An 18634-nucleotide genomic window follows, 5' to 3' on the forward strand; every position below is an offset into this window, starting at 1 on the left:
TTGTCATTACTCTAAGAGGTGGATCTGAGAAGACGTTGCTGTGGTTTATGTCAGTGTTTGGCCTATGTTTTCCTTTAAGAGTGTTATAGTACCTGGTCTTATAATTAGGTCTTTAATCCATTTTGAGTTTATTTTTGTGTATGGTGTTAGGGAGTGTTCTAATTTCATTCTTTGACATGTGGCTGTCCAGTTTTCCCAGCACCACTTAGTGAAGGGGCTGTCTTTTTTCCATTGTATATTTTTGCCTCCTTGGTCATAGATGAGTTGGCTGTAGGTGCGTGGGTTTAATTCTGGGCTTCCTATCCTGTTCCACTGATCTATATTTCTGTCTTTGTGCCAGTACCATATGGTTTTGATGACTGTAGCTTTGTTGTATAGTCTGAAGTCCGGGAACCTGATTCCTCCAGCTCCATTTTTCTTTCTCAGGATGTCTTTGGCTATTCTGGGTCTTTTGCACTTCCAAACAAACTTTAAATTTTGTTTTTTTGTCTTTTTGCTATTTCTTTGGGCCGCTCCCACGGCATATGGAGGTTCCCAAGCTAGGGGTTGAATCGGAGCTGTAGCCGCCAGCCTACGCCAGAGCCACAGCAACGCGGGATCTGAGCCGCGTCTGCAACCTACACCACAGCTCACGGCAACGCCAAATTGTTAACCCACTGAGCAAGAGCAGGGACCGAACCCGCAACCTCATGGTTCCTAGTTGGGTTCGTTAACCACTGTGCCATGACGGGAACTCCTTAAAATATTTTGTTCAAGTTCTATGAAAAATGTCCTTGGGTAATTTAATAGGAATTGCATTGAATCTGTAGATTGCCTTGGGTAGTATAGTCATTTCGATAATATTGACTCTTCCAATCCAAGAGCATGGTATGTCTTTCCATCCGTGTCATCTTTGATTTCTTTCATCAGTGTCTTATAGTTTTCAGAGTACAGATCTTTTGTTTCTTTAGGTAGGTTTACTCCTAGGTATTTGATTCTTGTGGATGTGATGGTAAACGGGATTGCTTTCTTAATTTCTCTTTCTGATCTTTCATTGGTAGTATATAGAAATGCCATCGATTTCTGTGGATTAATTTTGTATCCTGTGACATTGCCAAATTCATGGATGAGCTCTATCAGTTTTCTGGTAAGGTCTTTAGGATTCTCTAGGTGCAGTATCATGTCATCTGCAAATAGTGATAGTTTTACCTTTTCCTTTCCAATTTGGATTCCTTTTATCTCTTTTACTTCTCTGATTGCTATGGCTAGGACTTCCAAAACTATGTTGAAGAGTAATGGCGAGAGCAGACATCCTTGTCTTGTACCTCTTCTCAGCAGGAATTCTTTCAACTTTTCACCGTTGAGAATGATGTTAGCTGTGGCTTTGTCATATATGGCCTTTATTATGTTGAGGTAGGTTCCCTCTATGCCCACTTTCTGAAGGGTTTTTATCAGAAATGGGTGTTGGATTTTGTCAAAGGCTTTTTCTGCATCTGTTGAGAGAATCATATGGTTTTTCTTCTTCAGTTTGTTAATATGGTGAATCACACTGATTGATTTATGGATATTGAAGAATCCTTGCATCCCTGGGATAAATCCCACTTGATCACGATGTACAATCCTTTTAATGTATTGTTGGATGTGGTTTGCTAGTATTTTGCTGAGGATTTTTGCATCTATGTTCATCAGTGAAATTGGCCTGTAGTTTTCTTTTTTTGTGGTACCTTTGCCTGGTTTTGGTATCAGGGTGATGGGGGCCTCATAGAATGAGTTTGGGACTGTCCCTTCCTCTGCAGTTTTTTGGAATAGTTTCAGGAGAGGTATTAGCTCTTCTCTAAATGTTTGATAGAATTCTCACATGAAGGCATCTGGTCCTAGACTTTTGTTTGTTGGAAGTTTTTAAATCACAATTTCAGTACTTGTGATTGGTCCATTCACCTTTTCTATTTCATCTTGGTTTAGTCTTGGAAGATTGTACTTTTCTAACAATTTGTCCATTTCTTCTAGGTTTTCCATTTTATTGGCATATAGTTGCATGTTGTAGTCTCTTATGATCCTTTGTATTTCCGTGATGTCCGTTGTTACTTCTCCTTTTTCATTTCTAATTTTATTGATTTGAGTCTTCTCTATTTTTTTCCTGGTAAATCTGGCTAAGGGTTTATCAATTTTGTTGATCTTTTCAAAGAACCAGCTTTTCATTTCATTGACCTTTTCTATGGTTTTCTTCTTTTCTATTTCATTGATTTCTGCTCTGATCTTTATGATTTCTGTCCTTCTGTTAACTTTAGGTCTTGTCTGTCTTTCTCTCTCGAGCTGCTTTAGATGTAAAGTTAGCTTGTTTGTTTGAGCTTTTTCTTGTTTCCTGAGGTGGGCTTGTATTGCTCTAAACTTTCCTCTTAGAATGGCTTTTGCTGCATCCCATAGATTTTGAAGTGTCATTTGCTTCTAGATATTTTTAAATTTCCTCTTTAATTTCTTCAGGAATCCATTTGTTGTTTAGTAGCATGTTGTTTAGTCTCCATGTGTTTGCGTTTTTTGCAGTTTTTACCTTGTTGTTGATTTCCAGTTGTATAGCATTGTGGTCGGAAAAGATGCTTGATATGATTTCAGTTTTCTTAAATTTACCGAGGTTTGATTTGTAGCCCAGGATGTGATCAATCTTAGAGAATGTACCATGTGCACTTGAGAAGAATGTGTATTCTGTTGCTTTTGGATGGAATGTCCTATAAATATCTTTTAGGTCTATCTGGTCTAATGCTTCATTCAGGGCCTGTGTTTCCTTACTGATTTTCTGTCTGGATGATCTGTCCATTGCTATAAGTGGGGTGATAAAGTCCCCCACTATGATATTGTTATTGCTGATTTGTCCTTTTAAGGTTGTTAGCAGTTGCCTTATATATTGTGGTGAATCTATATTGGGTGCATAGATATTTAAAATTGTTATATCTTCTTCTTGGATTTATCCTTTGATCATTATGTAGTGACCTTCCTTGTTCTTTAAAATATTCTTCATTTTAAAGTCTATTTTATCTGATAGGAGTATGGCTACTCCAGCTTTCTTTCGATTCCCATTTGCATGGCATATTTTCTTCCATCCTCTCACTTTCAATTTGTTTGTGTCCCTAGAAGTGAAGTGGGTCTCTTGAAGACAGCATATATATGGGTCTTGTTTTTGTATCCATTCAGCCAGTCTGTGTCTTTTGGTTGGGGCGTTTAGTCCCTTAACATTTAAGGTAGTTATTGATATGTATGTTCTTATTCTCATTTTATTAATTGCTTTGGATTTGTTTTTGTTGCTCTTTTTTCTTCCCTTCTTCTCTTGTTCTATCCTCTTGTGTTTTCATGACTATCTTTAGTGTTGTATTTGAGTTTATTTTTCTTATTTGTTTGTGTATCAATTGTAGATTTTTGGTTTGCAGTTACTCTGAAGCTTTGATATAAGAATATATATATATATATGAATGATTGTTTTAAGTTGTTGGTCTCTTAATTGCAAATGCATCTCCAGTGTCCTGCATCTGTACCCTCCTCTTCTCATGATTTCTAATTGTGATGGCATAATTGTGTGTGTATGATTTTGTATCTTTACTGTATTGGTGAGCCTTGTCATTTGTGGTATTTTTGTTTCTGGTTGCGGCCTTTTCTGCCTAGGGAAGTTCCTTTAGTATTTGTTGTAAAGCTGGTTTAGTGTTGCTGAATTCTCTTCGCTTTTGCTTATCTATGAAGCTTTTGATTTCTCCTTCAAATCTGAATGAGAGCCTTGCTGGGTAAAGTAATCTTGGTTGGAGGTTTTTTTCCTTTCATCATGTTAAGTATCTCATGCCACTCCCTTCTGGCCTGCAGAGTTTCTGCTGAAAAATCTGCTGATAACCTTATTGGGGTTCCCTTGTGTGTTATTTGTTTCTTTTCCCTAGCTGCTTTCAATATTTTCTCTTTGTTTTTAATTTTGGACAGTTTGATTAATATGTGTCTTAGGGTATTCCTCCTTGGATTTATTTTATATGGTACTCATTGTGCTTTCTGGTTTTGAGTGAGTGGTTCCTTTCCCATGTTAAGGAAGTTTTCGGCTATTATCTCTTGGAATATTTTTTCTGTCCCCTTCTCTCTCTCTTTTCCTTCTGGCACCCCTATAATACGGATGTTGGTGCATTTAACGTGGTTCCAGAGTTCTCTGAGACTCTCTTCATTTGTTTTCAATCTTTTTTCTCTTTTCTGTTCTGCATCCATAATTTCCACTAATCTATCCTCCACCTCCCTTATTCGTTCGTATGCCTCCTGTATTCTGCTGTTGGCTGCTTCTAATGAATTTTTTATTTCAGTTATTGTATTTTGCATCTCTTCTTGTTTAAGTTTTATATCTTGTATCTCTTTGCTCAGTGTTTCCTGTAAATTATCCATCTTTGCCTCCAGTTTATTTCTGATGTCTTGCATTATCTTCAGCATCAACAGTTGAAAGTCTTTTTCCTGGAGGCTGAGAATCTCCTGATCACTTAGTTGTTTTTCTGGGGTTTTTTCTTTCTCCCTCATCTGAGTTATGGTTCTCTGTCTTTTAATTTTTATAGGTTTTTGGTGTGGTGACCTTTTTACAGATAATAGAGTTGTAGCTTCTCTTACTTCTGGTGTCTGCCCCCCTTGTGGATGAAATTGGTCTGGGGGCTTGCAGTAGGCTTCCTGATGGGAGGGGCTGATGCATGCCCACTGGTAGGTGGAGCTGATTCCTATCCCTCTGGTGGGTAGGTCTTTGTCTCTGGGTGTGATTAGAGGCAGCTGTGTGCCTGGGGGGTCTTTAGGCAGCCTGCTTACTGAGGGGTGAGGCTGTGATCCCACCTGGATTGTTGTTTGCCCTGGGGCTTCTCAGCACTGATGGGTGGGGCCAGATTTTCCCAAAATGTCCACCTGATGGGTGGGGCCAGATTTTTCCCAAAATGTCCACCTCCAGAGAAAGGCATGCTGCTGAATAGTCCTGAGCTTTGCTTCCAATGTCCTTCTCCCATAGCGTGCCACATTCACCCCCTTTTTCCTAGGAAGTCCCCCAAGAACTGCAGCCAGGTATGACCCAGATGCCCACGGAGACTCTGCTTTGCCCTGGGACCCAGCGCATGTGAGAGTCTGTGTGCACCTTCCAAGAATGGGGTCTCTGCTTCCCCCAGTCCCGTGGAACTCCTGCACACAAGCTCCACTGGCCTTCAATCAGATGCTCTGGGGGCTCTTTCTCCCAGTGCCAGATCCCCATGTGTGGGGGTTTGATGTGGGGCTCAGGACTCTTACTCCTGTAGGTGAGTCTCTGTGATACAGTTACTTTCCAGTCTATGTGGCCTCCCACCTGGGAGGTATGGGGTTGCTTATATCACTTAATCGCCCCTCCTACCTCTTGATGTGGCCTCCTCTTTGTCTTCTGGAGTAGGATATCTTTTTGAAAGTTTCCAGTCCATTTGGTTGAAGATTGCTCAGCATTTAGTTGTAAATTTTGTTGTTTTCAGGAGAGAAGTTGAGCTCCAGTCCTTCTATTCCGCCATCTTAAGCCCATCTCCTGCCCATTTTTTAATCAGGTTGTTTGGTTTTTTTGTTGTTATTTGAGTTGTATGAGTTATTTGTATAGTTTGCATATTAACTCCTTGTCAGCTATTTCATTTGTAAATAATCTTCTCCCATACAGTATGGTGCCCTTTTATTTTGTTTATGGTTTCCCTTCACTGTACAAAGGTTTTTAGTTTGATGTAATCCCATTTCTTTATTTTCGCTTTTGTTTCCCTTGCTGGAGGAGGCATATTCAAAAAATATTGCTACGATTGATGTCAAAGAGTGTACTGCCTGGAGCTCCCTTGTGCTTAAGGGTTTGGTGTGGTTAAGGGGTTAAGGGTTTGGTGTGGTCACTGCTGTGGTATGTGTTCAGTCCTTGATCTAAGAACTTCCATATGCTATGGGCTTGGCCAAAAAAAAAAAAAAAAGAAGAAAAGAAAAAAAGAGTTTACTGCTTATGCTGTTTTCTTCTAGGAGTTTTATGATTTCTAGTCTAATATTTATGTCTTTAATTTATGTCTTTAATTTATTTTGGGTTTTTTTGTGTAGGTGTTAGAGAATGTTCTGATTTCGTTCTTTACAGGTAGCAGTCCAGTTTTCCCAGCACTACTTATTGCAGAGACTATATTTTTATCCATTGTATAGTCTTGCCATTTTTTTTTATCATAGATTGACCATAAGTACACGGGTTTATTTCTGGACTCTGTATTCTATTCCTTTGATTTCTGTGTCTGTTTTGGCATCAGTACCATACTGTTGTGATAACAGTAGATTTGTAGTGTAGTCTGAACTCAGGGAACATGATTCCTCCATTTATGTTCTCTCCCAAAGCTGTTTTGGCTCTTTGGGGCCTTTTGTGTTTCCATGCAAATTTTTTAATTAATTGTTCTAGTTCTGTGGAAAATGGCATTGGTCTTTTGATAGGGCTGCGGTGAACATGTAGGTTGCCTTGGGTAATATGGTAATCTCAACAATATTAATTATTTCAATCCATGAACACAGTATATCTTTCTATCCGCTTGTGCTGTTTTCCCTTTCTCTGATCAGTGTCTTAAAATTTTCCAAGAACAAGTATTTTACTTCCTTAGGCAGGTTTATTTCTAGGTATTTTATTCTTTTTAATGTGATTATAAATAGGATTGTTTCCTTGATTTCTCTTTCTGATAGTTCCTTGTTAGTGCAAGAAGTACAATAGATTTTTGTATATTAATATTATATCCTGGAACTTTACTAAATTCATTGATGAATTCTAGTAGTTTTTTTGGTGATTTAGGATTTACTGCATATAGTATCATGTCATCTGCAAACAGTGACAGTTTTACTTCTTTATAATTTGGATTCCTTTTATTTCTTTTATTTTTTTGTTTGATTGTTCTGTGTGTTGCTTCCAAAACTATGTTGAGTAAAAGTGGTGAGAGTGGGTGTCTTTGTCTTGTTCCTGATCTTTCAGGAAATGCTTTCAACTTTTCAGTGTTGAGTATGATGTGAACTTGCAGGCTTGTCATATGTGGTCTTTGTTATGTTGAGGTATGTTCCTTTGTATCCACTTTCTGGAGAATGTTCTTATAAATGGATGTTGATTTTATAAAAAGCTTTTTCTGTATCTATTGAGATGATCATGATTTTTATCTTTCAGTTTCTTAATGTGGTCATGTTGGTTGATTTGCAGATATTGAACCAAACTTGCATCTCTGGGATAAATCCGGTGTATGATTCTTGTAATGTATTATTGGATTTGGTTTGCTCACATTTTGTTGAGGATTTTTGCATCTATGTTTATCAATGATACTGCCTGTGATATTCTTTTTTTGGTGATATCTCTATCTTGTTTTGGTATCAGAGTAATTCTGGCCTCATAGAATGAGTTCAGAAATTTTTTTTCCTCCACAGTTTTTTGGAAGAGCTGAAAAGGATTGGTGTTAACTCTTCTTTAAATGTTGGTAGAATTCCCTTGTGCAGCCATCCAGTCCTAGACTTTTGTTTGTTTTGAGATTTTTTAACAATTACTGACTTAATTTCATTCTTGGTAATTAATCTGTTCCGAGTGTCTATTTCTTCCTGGTTTGGTCTTCCATGATTGTTCATGTCTAGGAATTTTTTTGATTTTTTTTCTGTTGTCCATTTTATTGGCATTTAATCTATTATGATCCATGATATTTCTGTGCTATCAGTTGTCTTTTTTCATTTCCAGTTTTATTGCTTTGGACCCTCTCTTTTTTTCTTGGTTAGTCTGGCTAAAAGGCTTATCAATTTTGTTTATCTTTTCAAAGAACTAGCTCTTTACTTCATTGAATGTTGCTATTTTTTTAAGTTTCTATTTCATTTATATCTACTTAGTTCTTTATGGTTTCTATTAACTTTGGGTTTTGTTTGTTCTTTTTTTAGTTCCTTGAAGTATGAGGTTAGGTTGTTTATTTGAGATTTTTCATTTCCGGGGGTTTATTTGTATCACTATAAACTTCCCTCTCAGAAACTTCTTTTTCTGCTTCCCATAGATTTGGATCATTTAACGTTTTTTTTTTTCCCTTTTTCTTAAAATATTTAATTTCCTCTTTGATTTCTTTAATGACCTATTGTTCGTTTAGTACCATATTATTTAGTCTTCATGTGTTTGTGTTTTTTGCAGGGTTTTTTTCTTGTAGTTGATTTCTAGTCTCACAGGATTATGGCCCCAAAAACGCTTGATATGAGTTCAGTTTTCTTAAGTTTTCTCTGACTTGTTTTTTGGCCTAGCACGTGAAGTGTCCTGGAGAATGTTCCTAGTACACTTGAAAGGAGTGTGATTCTGCTGCTTTTGGATATAAGGCTCTCTACACATCTCTTAATTTCATTTGGTCTATTCTGTCATTTAAGGCCAGTGTTACCTTATATATTTTCTGTCTGGATGACCTGTCCATTATGTAAGTGGTGTTAAAGTTCACAACTCTTGTTGGGTTGCTGTCGATTTCTCCCTTTATGTATGTTAATATGTGCTTTATATATTTAGGTGCTCCTGTGTTAGGTGCATGTATATTTACATGTGTTAGATTATTTTCTTGGATTGATCCCTTAATCATTATGTAATGTACCTCTTTGTCTCTTGTTACTGTTTTTTTTAACATCTATTCTAAGTATTGTTACTCCAACTTTCTTTTTGTTTCTGTTTGCGCAGAATACCTTTTTCCATTTTCTCACTTTTTTTTTTTTTGTCTTAGGACCCCACCCACGTCATATGGAAGTTCCCAGGCTAGGTGTTGAATTGGAGCTGCAGTTGCCTGCCTATGCAACAGCCATTTTAACACAGGATCTGGAGCTGTGTCTGCAACCTATACCACAGCTCATGGGAATGCTGGATCCTTTACCCTCTGAGCATGAACACTAGTCAAGTTCATTACCACTGAGCCATGAGGGAAATTCCCTCCATCTTCTTACTTTTAGTCTGTGTGTCTTTAGATCTGAAGTTAGTCACCTGTAGGTGGCATATCTCTTGGTTGTTTTTTTATTCATTCAGACATTCTTGTCTTTTGATTGGATCATTTAGTCCTTTTACATTGAAAGAAGTTACTGTTCAGTATGTACTTATTGCCCTTTTGTTAATTGTTTTGGGGATTGTTCTTGTTATTCTTTTTTGTTTCTTTCTCTTTTGCTTTCTTCCCTTGTGATGGTAACTATCCTTAGTGTTATGTTTGGATTCCTTTCTTTTGTGTGTGTATCAGTTATAGGTTTTTGGTTTGTTGTTATCATGAGGTTTGTATATAGCAATCTATATATCTATGTGATTATTTTAAGTTGCTGATCTCTTAAGTTGGAACACATTTTAACAACCCCGCATTTTTATTCCCCCACCTCCTACCACATTTACTGTTTTTGTCATAATATTTTACATCTTGTTTTGTGTACCCTTTAGCTACTTATTAGTAGCTAATAAGATACTGATAATTTTACTACTTACTGTCTTTTAACCTTTCTACTAGCTTAAAAGTGGTGAATTTACTACCTTTACTGTATCTTTGCCTTTTGCCAATGAGATTTTTCCTTTCATAATTTTTATATTTCTAGTTGTGATCTTTTCTGCTTAGAGAAGTCCCTTTACTATTTCTTGTAAATCTGGTTTGGTCTTACAGACAAGCAAAAACTAAAGATTTTTAGTTTTAGTAAAACTTTTCATCTTTCCCTCAAATCTGAAGAATATCCTTGGTGCGTAGAGTCTTCTTGGTAGTAGGTTTTTCTCTTTCATCACTTTAAGTATATCATGCCACTCCCTTCTGGCCTGAAGAGTTTCTCCTGAAAAGTCAGCAGATAGCTTTATAGGACTTTCTTTGTATATAACTTATTTCTTTTCCCTTGATGCTTTTCATATTCTCTTTATCTTTAATTTTTGCTATTTTAATTACAGTGTAATTGGTATGGCCCTTTTTGGGTTTATTCTTTTGGGGGCTCTCTGTGCTTCTTTGACCTGGATGTCTATTTTCTTTCCCTGGATGTCTGTTTCCTTTCCCAAGTTAGGGAAGTATTAAGCTATTATGTCTTCAAATATGTTCTCAGTCCCTTTCACTCTTCTCCTTCTGGGACCTCGAACTAATGTGAATGTTGGTATGCTTGATGATGTTTTCAAGTTCTCTTAAACTGTCCTCATTTTTTTTTTATTCTTTCTTTTTTTCCTATTTGGTTTGAGTGATTCCATTGCTTTCTCTTCCTATTATCTGATTTGCTCCTCTGTATCATCTGATTTATTGATTCCTTCTGTTGTATTTTTATTTGATTGTATTCTCCAGGTTTGTTTGACTCTTCTTTATATTTTCCAGCTCTTTGTTCATTTTCTAACTCTGTTCAACCAATCTTCTCCTGAGTTCTTTAAGCATCTTTATGATCATTATCTTAATTTTTCTTTTTCTTTTTAGAGATGCACCTGTGGCATATGAAAGTTCCCAAGCTAGGGGTTAAATTGGAGTTTCAGCCTCTGGCCTATACCACAGCCACAGCAATGCCAAATCTGAGCCGCATCTGCGACTTACACTGCAACCTCCAGCAATGCCAGATACTTAACCCACTGAGCAAGGACAGTGATCAAACCCGCATCCTCATAAGATACTAGTCAGGTTCTTAACCTGCTGAACCACAATGGGAACTCCCATTACCTTCTTTATTGGGTAGGCTACCTATTTCCACTTGGCTTAGTTCTTTGGGGGTTTTAATTTTGTTCCTTTGTTTGGAACACATCCCTGTGTCACCTCATTTTAGCTAATTCATTGTTTTCATTTCCCTATATCTGGTAGGTTTGTCATATCTCCTACTCTTGGAGAAGTGGCCTTATGTAGGAAACTTCCTGTGTGTCCCAGCAGGGCTTCCTCTGATTACCAGAGCTGTATGATCTGGGATTGCCTCCTATATGGGTTGCATGGGTCCTTTTGTTGTGGTGTGCTGATTCTCTGGGCAGTCTGGGAGGCATGATTGTCCCCCAGTCTGGTTGGTTGCTATGCCCTGTCTTTTGTGGAGGCTGCTGGCCACAAGCTGACTGCTTACAGAGCCCCAGGGGGTCCCAGGGCTAGTTTTGGTCCACTGCTTGATGGAGCTGGGTCTCTCGGTGGCTGGTTTGTATACTGGGTGTCCCACATCTCCTTTTGGCCTACTGGTAGGCAGTCCAGTTTCTGACATGGGCTGCCAGGTCCATACAGCTCTGAAGCTGGTGTTGGCCTTCTTTTGGGTGAGAGTTTGGGCCCAGGGGCGTTCTAGGGCTGGTGATTACCCAGTGGTGGTTGATGCTGAGTCCTGGGGCTGATGCTGGCCCACTTGTGAATAAAGGCAGATACTGGGGTCTCTGCTGCAGAACAACGTGTCCTGAAGCTGGAATCAGCGTATTTGTGGGCAGGGTGGGAACATAGGGGGGTCCTGGGGCTCATGCTCTCTCATTTGTGGGTGGAGCCAGGTTCTAGAGTCTCTGGCTGCATGGCTTTGGAGATTTGGGGGGTTGGTGTTGGCCAGTGGTATGTGGGGCTGGGTACTGGGTTGGTTGGAGTCCCAGGGGATTCTAAAGCTCCTGGCCTCCTGGTGCATCAGGCTGTGTCTCCCTGTTAGGAGCTTGGCTTGAGGTGTCCCAGTTCTGTTGTGATAAGTTGATGAGTGGGGCCAGGCTCCAAATCTGATAAGCAAGAGGGATGATTTCAGAATGACTCTTCGTATCACCAGTGTCCTCATTGTGGCAAGATAATCGCCAAATTAGCTGCCACCAGCATCTGTGTCCCCAGTTTCAGTTGCCTCCTTTTAAATTCTGCCCTGGGTCTCAGAGCTAGTAACATTTTTTGTGTGCCATTTGAGAGTGTGGTCTCTGTTTCCTACATTCATCTGGTTCTCCTGAAAGCAAGCCTCACTGGCTTTCAAAGCCCAGTGTACTGGGGGCTCATCATCCCAGTGCAGGAGCCCATTGTGGGGCTTGGTCACCTCACTCCTTGCGGAGAACCTCTGCGATAGTAGTTGTCCTCCTGTTTGTGGGTTGCCTACCCAGGGATTTGGGCCTTGACTGTACCACATGTCTGCTCTTCCTCCCCATCTTCTTGCAGTTCCTTCTTTATATCTTTAGCTGTAGCCTATCTTTTCCACTAGTCTTCAGGTATTTCTCATCAATAGTTGCTCTGTAAGTAGTTCTAAGTTTGCTGTGCCCATGGGAGGAGGTGAGCTCAGGGTCTTCCTTCTCTGCCATCCAGAAGCATGATTTCTTGATACGGTGCTGGAAGCATTAGTGGAAATATATGTTTGGATGATTTTGTTTCATGGGTTTTCATTTCCATAATATATAATATTTTGTGTGTCATTCAACCACATTGTACACTAAGTTTGTTTTTTTTTTTTAGGGCCACACCCACAGCATATGGAGGTTCCCAGGCTAGGGGTCGAATCAGAGCTATAGCTCCCGGCCTATGCCACAGCCACAGCAACATCAGATCTGAGCCACCTCTGTGACCTACACGACAACATACGGCAATGCCATATCCTTAACCCACTGAGCAAGGCCAGGGATCAAACCTGCAACCTCATGGTTCCTAGTCAGATTCATTTCCACTGCACCATGATGGGAACTCCTACACTAAGATATTTTTGAAGATACTTTAAGGAAGCAGTATTCTTTGCTGGAGTTGTGTGACACTTTTGCAGATATTTTGAAACTAGTTTTAATTTTTATTAGTCTAACACATTTACATAATTCTCATTTGATCCTCAGGAAAACTCAGACAAGTAAGACAAGAAGTATTCTTGTTTTATGGGAATTAAACTTGAGGTTTTGAGTGTGTCCAGCCAGGTAGAAAGTAGTGGAATCCAAGTAGACGCCAAATCTAGTATCCTTTCTGTGATACTCCTGGGATGAAACATATGGGTTTGGGCAGTTCTCATAAGTAGAAGAGATATCAAATAATTGTTATTTTAGTTTTTGGTTTTTAATTACAATGTTTTAAAACTTTCTCCCTGATCTTTTTTTTTTTTTTTTTTTTTTTTTTGCTTCTTAGGGCCTCACTTGCAGCATATGGAGGTTCCCAGGCTAGGGGTCGAATCAGAGCTACAGCTGCCAGCCTACAGCACAGCCACAGCAACATGGGATCCAAGCTGTTTCTGCGACCTACACCACAGCTCATGGCAACGCTGGGTCCTTAACCCACTGAGCAAGGCCAGGGATTGAACCCGCAACTTCATGGTTCCTAGTCAGATTATTTCTGCTGTGCCAGGATGGGAACGCCTCTCCCTGATTTCTTAAGGTGTATGTTTCCGGTAGATGTCAAGAGATAACACTCTGAAACATAATAGGGAAATGGTGAGCTTTCTGAGATGCTGATCCTTGTAAGTAGCTCATCATCTTGCTGGGCTGATATGAAGAATCACCCCTTTCACATGGATTAGTATGGATTTAATGCAGTATTTGAGCTCTGTACACTGAATACATATGTAGTCTTTTCCCTCTAGGTGGCTCTCTGGGTCTGTATAGAGACTCTTGAGAAATGTGTGCTATTTCTACCTTTATTTTCCCTCTGCTCTGTAGAGCTATGAATTATATTTTAAGTAATTAAACTACGACACTTAAAATACGTAGCAGCAGCCACGCAATTTAATACAAATTTGAAAAAGGGAATAAAGCAAATTAGAACAAAGTTTGTTAATTATCCATGCCCACACATTTGGGGGGAAACGGGGAGAGATGGACAAATTAACCTGCAATTACTTTGCACTATGACTAGATCTAGTAAGTAAAGAAGGCTGATTAGATTTCTGTAATACAGTTCATTTTCTAAAATCTAATCATATGTCCTCATTGAGAGATAAATGTCTTGAACACAGGAGTAATTATCTGTATTTTTAATTTTTTTTAATTAAAAAACTTGGTTTGGAAAGGGATTAAAAATAGTTGTATACTGTAGTACTAAAAGAAAGAATTATTAGCTTCACTAGTGTGTATACTGGTCAGTGCTTGCTTTTTTGTCCCTGACCCTTTAATACTTGGATCCACAGTAAGATGGCCTTGGCTTTGGACACCCTCTCAGAACCTGGGGCTTTTACTCCTTATTTTCCTGGGGCACCTCTTTATTCCTCAACTGCTTTTTTCCCTTGGCATCTGTGAAACGGTCCCTGGTTTCTGTCTTTCCTCTCTTAATCATTGCTTCTTGTGGGTTCCTCATAAATAGTGGTTTCTTGACAGGCTTCAGTGCTTGACTTTCTTCTCTCTCTGCTTTATGTGTTCGCCCATGGACAGGTTCATTTAGAGCTGCAGCGCCCGCTTATGTGCCAGTGGTTTTCAAGTCCGTGTCTCTAGCTCATTCCTTTCAGGTTCTGAACCAAATGTGCACTGCCTGCTGTGGCGGGTTCGAGTAGATATTCAGTAAACATTCGTGCAGGGTATGAATGGTTAAAACCTAGCGTCTACTCTGCCCACCACTAAGCCAACCTCTCTTCTCTGTTCTCTACTGTCTGGAAACAACTTCCCAGGATCTAAACTTGAAAGTATCTGACTCCTGCTTTTCCTCCTTCCACACTAACTCCACACCTAGCAGTTCCTACCCATCTGGGTTTGAGAAAAGGGCTAACATGGGCACACTGCCCCATCGTGCAAACTTGTTTTGATGCCATTCCAGTCGGGCTTCTAATTCAGACCTAATCACAATGCACTGTAATTACAAGTTCACTTTTCTGTCTCTTCTGCCCTCCCCCCAAGTTTGTAGGCATATAGTAAGTAAATATTTGTTCTGATTTGCCTTTCTATTATTTCCTTTCTCATATTTTTATTAAATTGAGAGGATGATGTTATATATTGATGTGCTTCCTGGTTGATACATCTTAAAACATATGCTAATATCAAGAGTATTTTTAAACCCTCCTCGCAAAAATCTGAGATTGAAGTGATGAATCAGTATGAACAGAGAGTTCTCAGAAGTGTTTGTTGCTTCATGAATCCTTTAGAACTTGACTATACACGAAAAGCTAAATAGTATACTGAGTGAATAGCAGAAGTATTTTTAAGGACGTATAGATTGCTTGGTGCATTAAATGATAAAATGATATAATAGGGTCAGTGGTATGTTCTATGAGCCAATATAGAAATAGGTAAGGTCTTTTTCTCTCTGACTTGTCTAGGGTAGTGTGTGTGTGTATGTATATATATGTATATACATATATACATACATATATATATATATATATATATATATATTTTTTTTTTTTTTACTTTTTAGGGACAAACCAGTGGCATATGGAGATTCCCAGGCTAGGAGTCCAATAGGAGCTACAGCTGCCGGGCTACACCACAGCCACAGCAACGCCAGATCTGAGCCACGTCTATGACCTACACTACAGCTCACGTCAATGCCGGATCCTTAACCCACTGAGCGAGGCCAGGGATCGAACTCACAACCTCAAGGTTCCTAGTCAGGATGCGTTCCTGCTGCGCCATGATGGGAACTCTGTAAATTAATCTATAAAAGTCAGAATGTCTCTTGTTATGTTTAAACCATTCTTTTGTAAGGTTGTAATATCTTAATTTGGTACAGTAGAAAACAGAAGCTTTCTCTGGCTAAGAAGTTGTTTTATATATTATTTTTGCTTTGGCATGGGCATAACTCTCTCTCCTGCATTGGAGATAAAAGGGAAAAATCTGTTTTAAGGAAATATTCACTACAATATTGTGTGCCCGTGTGGTGGCTGATGTTCTTGATCTGAGCAGCAGGTCTGGAATCTAGTCCTTTTACCTCTGAGTCACATTGAGATGAACTGAGGAGCTGTTGATAATGAATGTATAGATGACCACTTACCTTCTCCCACTTTTTTGTGCCTGTAGGTCCATGGACTGTATCGCACAACAGGTGCTAGTTTTGAGAAGGCCCAGCAAGAGTTTGCAACAGGCGTGATGTCCAACAAAACTGTCCAGACGGCAGCTGCAAACGCAGCTTCAACTGCAGCAACTAGTGCGGCTCAGAATGCTTTCAAGGGTAACCAGATTTAGAGAGTCTTCAAATAATACACTGTTACCTTTTGACTGTACTTTTTTCTCCAGTTACTGTATTCTATAAATATTTTTTTGTTCAAAACACACAGTACACACAGCACGTATATTTCCTAATCACTTGTGCATGGGCTAAAACCAGAAAAACTTCGTTGTCTTATTATTTACCTGACAGTTTCTTAATCTTTCAGTGCCCCTTGCAGGAAAAAAAAATTACATGCTAAATAAATATTCTCCATATTTTTTGGGGGATGAATGTTCAGCAAATTTTTTCGGTGGTGACACACTGAAATCGACATGGCATTTAGGATTAAAAATGCACTTAGTACTTGCTGCAATCATTCTTTCAAGAGTCTTAGACATAAGGATTACACACTGGAGCAGTAAAGCAATGCTTCATTCCTTTTCTTTATTTGTATTGAAAGAAATAGGACATCAGAAACTTAGGGACTTTTAAATTGGCTTGCTTTTTAGCAGTTTCAGTCACCAGTGAAGAGCCTATGTGCATTTCATAGTAGATAATGTAAATTTTATCTTTTTATTTTCTTTTTCTAGAGTAATTGATATTTTGATATCAATCTCTGATCTTGCATGGGCACCATGTTTCCTAAAAAAATTAGTATTTTGGGTTATGCACTGCTTCTGGTTGTAGGATTGGGGAGTTTGTAGAATCATAAAAATGATTTTCTGTAATTGTTTCTTTTAAATAAAAATTTATTGGAGTGCAATATGAGGATATAATATACAGTGCATTATCCAAAAGAAAAAGTAGATAATTGATGGACTAGGATGTAGTGGTGATAATACCTTTTTGTTTTTAACTTTCAGTATTCAGATCATAGTAAAATATTACTGTATGGAAACCTTGGTATATTCTTGTGGCTACTCTTTTTAATTGAACTGAGATTGTGTGTGGCAGCTCTCTTTGGGGGGGTATTATGTGTGTGCAACTTTTAACCAGAGGTGTTAAAGTCTAGCCGAACTCCACGTGCAACAAGAACATAACAGTATTTAAGAAGTTTTTCTTTCCGCTTCTCATGTCTTGTTGGCATTAAAAATAAAAAGACGCTGGCACTTCTCATATACTTGGATCCCTAATGAACCTCAGTCTTTGAATTTTTGAGACAGACTGACTACATTAAGAATTTTCAGCAATAGAAAAAACAAAACCTTTATAACTTGCACCAAGCAAGAACATACAAATGCAGCTGACTGCATTCAGTATGAATATAATCACATTAAAATGGTTACTATGCAGCACAGGAATTCACTCTTAAGTATACTTGGGTTGAAACTTTTGAATCGTTTTTAATACTGATTAAAATGACTCAAAGGCATTTGTAGTCATCACCCTGCTGTATCTTGGAAGTCATGAGCTTAACCTAAGATGGCAGAATAATAAGCAGTGATTTATTCAACCTGATTATAAGTAAGTGTAGTCCGTTGGGTTATGTTATTTGAGACTGAAAAATCAGCTGGACGTAAATGGTTAAATTACTTTTATTCTCCCCCCCTCCCCAAAATCTGGAGTTAAAATGAGTTTCATGCTGGAGGTGGGATGGTGAGTTTTCACTATTTATGAAAGAAGGTTTACGGGATATTAGATAACACGGATCTGTCTGGATGGTGTTTACATTTGATTTATTTGGGACTTTATTGAAGTAATACACTTGGAAGATAGTGCTTTTATTCTGATGAAAATAGGATTCAGAGTATGAGCTTAAATCTCTTTTTATGAATATTTCTGGTCAGTGATAATCTCTACCTACTTTCGCAACCAAATAGGCCAGTTCAAGTTTTTCAGAGTCTATAATCTTACTAAAAATCTGTCTCATCAGTGTGCTTTGAGTGTGGAATTTAAAAACATTCAAAACATAAACCACAAAATACAACAGAGGGCACCTATGTCTGGCATCAGTTTCTTTCCCAAGTTCATTTTGTTGTTCTTTAAACTACAAATGAAAGCTTTATCATAGACTCTTCTGGAAAATACTGAGCTACTTTCCTTCAAGAATTATGAATGCTTCTCTTGATTCTGTAGAAATCCTCTATTGTTTAAATAGCAAAGAATAATACAACTAACAGTACCTTTTTTTGTTCAAATGGGGAAAATGTTTTCGATGCCAGTTCTTTGGGTTAATACAAGCTTATAAGAGAAAATTTTTTTTGAACCATAAATGTGCATTAAAATGGTGGCACTGCTTAATTAATGGTTGAATAAGGTAGAGGGTTTTTTAATTCTGATATTCTCTACGCGCTTAATAATTATTAGTAAATAGTCACATTTGCACTCAGCAACCATTGGCGTTTGTTGGTGTTTTGTGTTTGGCATTAGCATTGCCCAGCATCACAGCCATGGAATGGTCCTCCCTCTGTAAGGATCCACATCATGTTTCCGTTTGTATTATTAAGTTTTGGCTATTTTATTTCAAACTAGAGTTTGAACACTGGAAAATCATTGCTCAGTGATTTATAATTTGAGACTTGGATTATTTATCGAGGGCTGTTTGTATATTTTGTCGATGAGTAATACTGCGCTGCCATTCTGGCAGCTGTCATGGTTCTATATAAATGCCCTTCATCTGTCCCTCTGATGTTGCATGTTTTCAGTGGTTTGGAAGTTTTGTATATTTATTGTATTCACACAGAGTGTCATAAAATAAAATGCTGTTTACTGGA

The 18634-nt window shown here is 38.4% G+C and overlaps 1 protein-coding gene across 1 annotated transcript in view; it reads left to right on the forward strand.

Moving 5' to 3' along the window:
• The window catches only part of SCAMP1 (secretory carrier membrane protein 1), a 102671-nt gene extending 84037 nt beyond the window's left edge, over nucleotides 1-18634 (forward strand). Inside the window, 1 exon segment of the mRNA NM_214245.1 lies at nucleotides 15791-18634. Within this exon segment, the coding sequence (NP_999410.1) occupies nucleotides 15791-15955 (165 nt within the window). The 3' untranslated portion in view covers nucleotides 15956-18634.

The sequence above is a fragment of the Sus scrofa genome, chromosome 2 (genome assembly GCF_054392235.1).
Source record: "Sus scrofa isolate SSC_HxYL_T2T_F1_AM1 chromosome 2, Sscrofa_HxYL_maternal_Yorkshire_Landrace_v2.0, whole genome shotgun sequence".
In the NCBI taxonomy this organism is placed as follows: Eukaryota; Metazoa; Chordata; class Mammalia; order Artiodactyla; family Suidae; genus Sus; species Sus scrofa.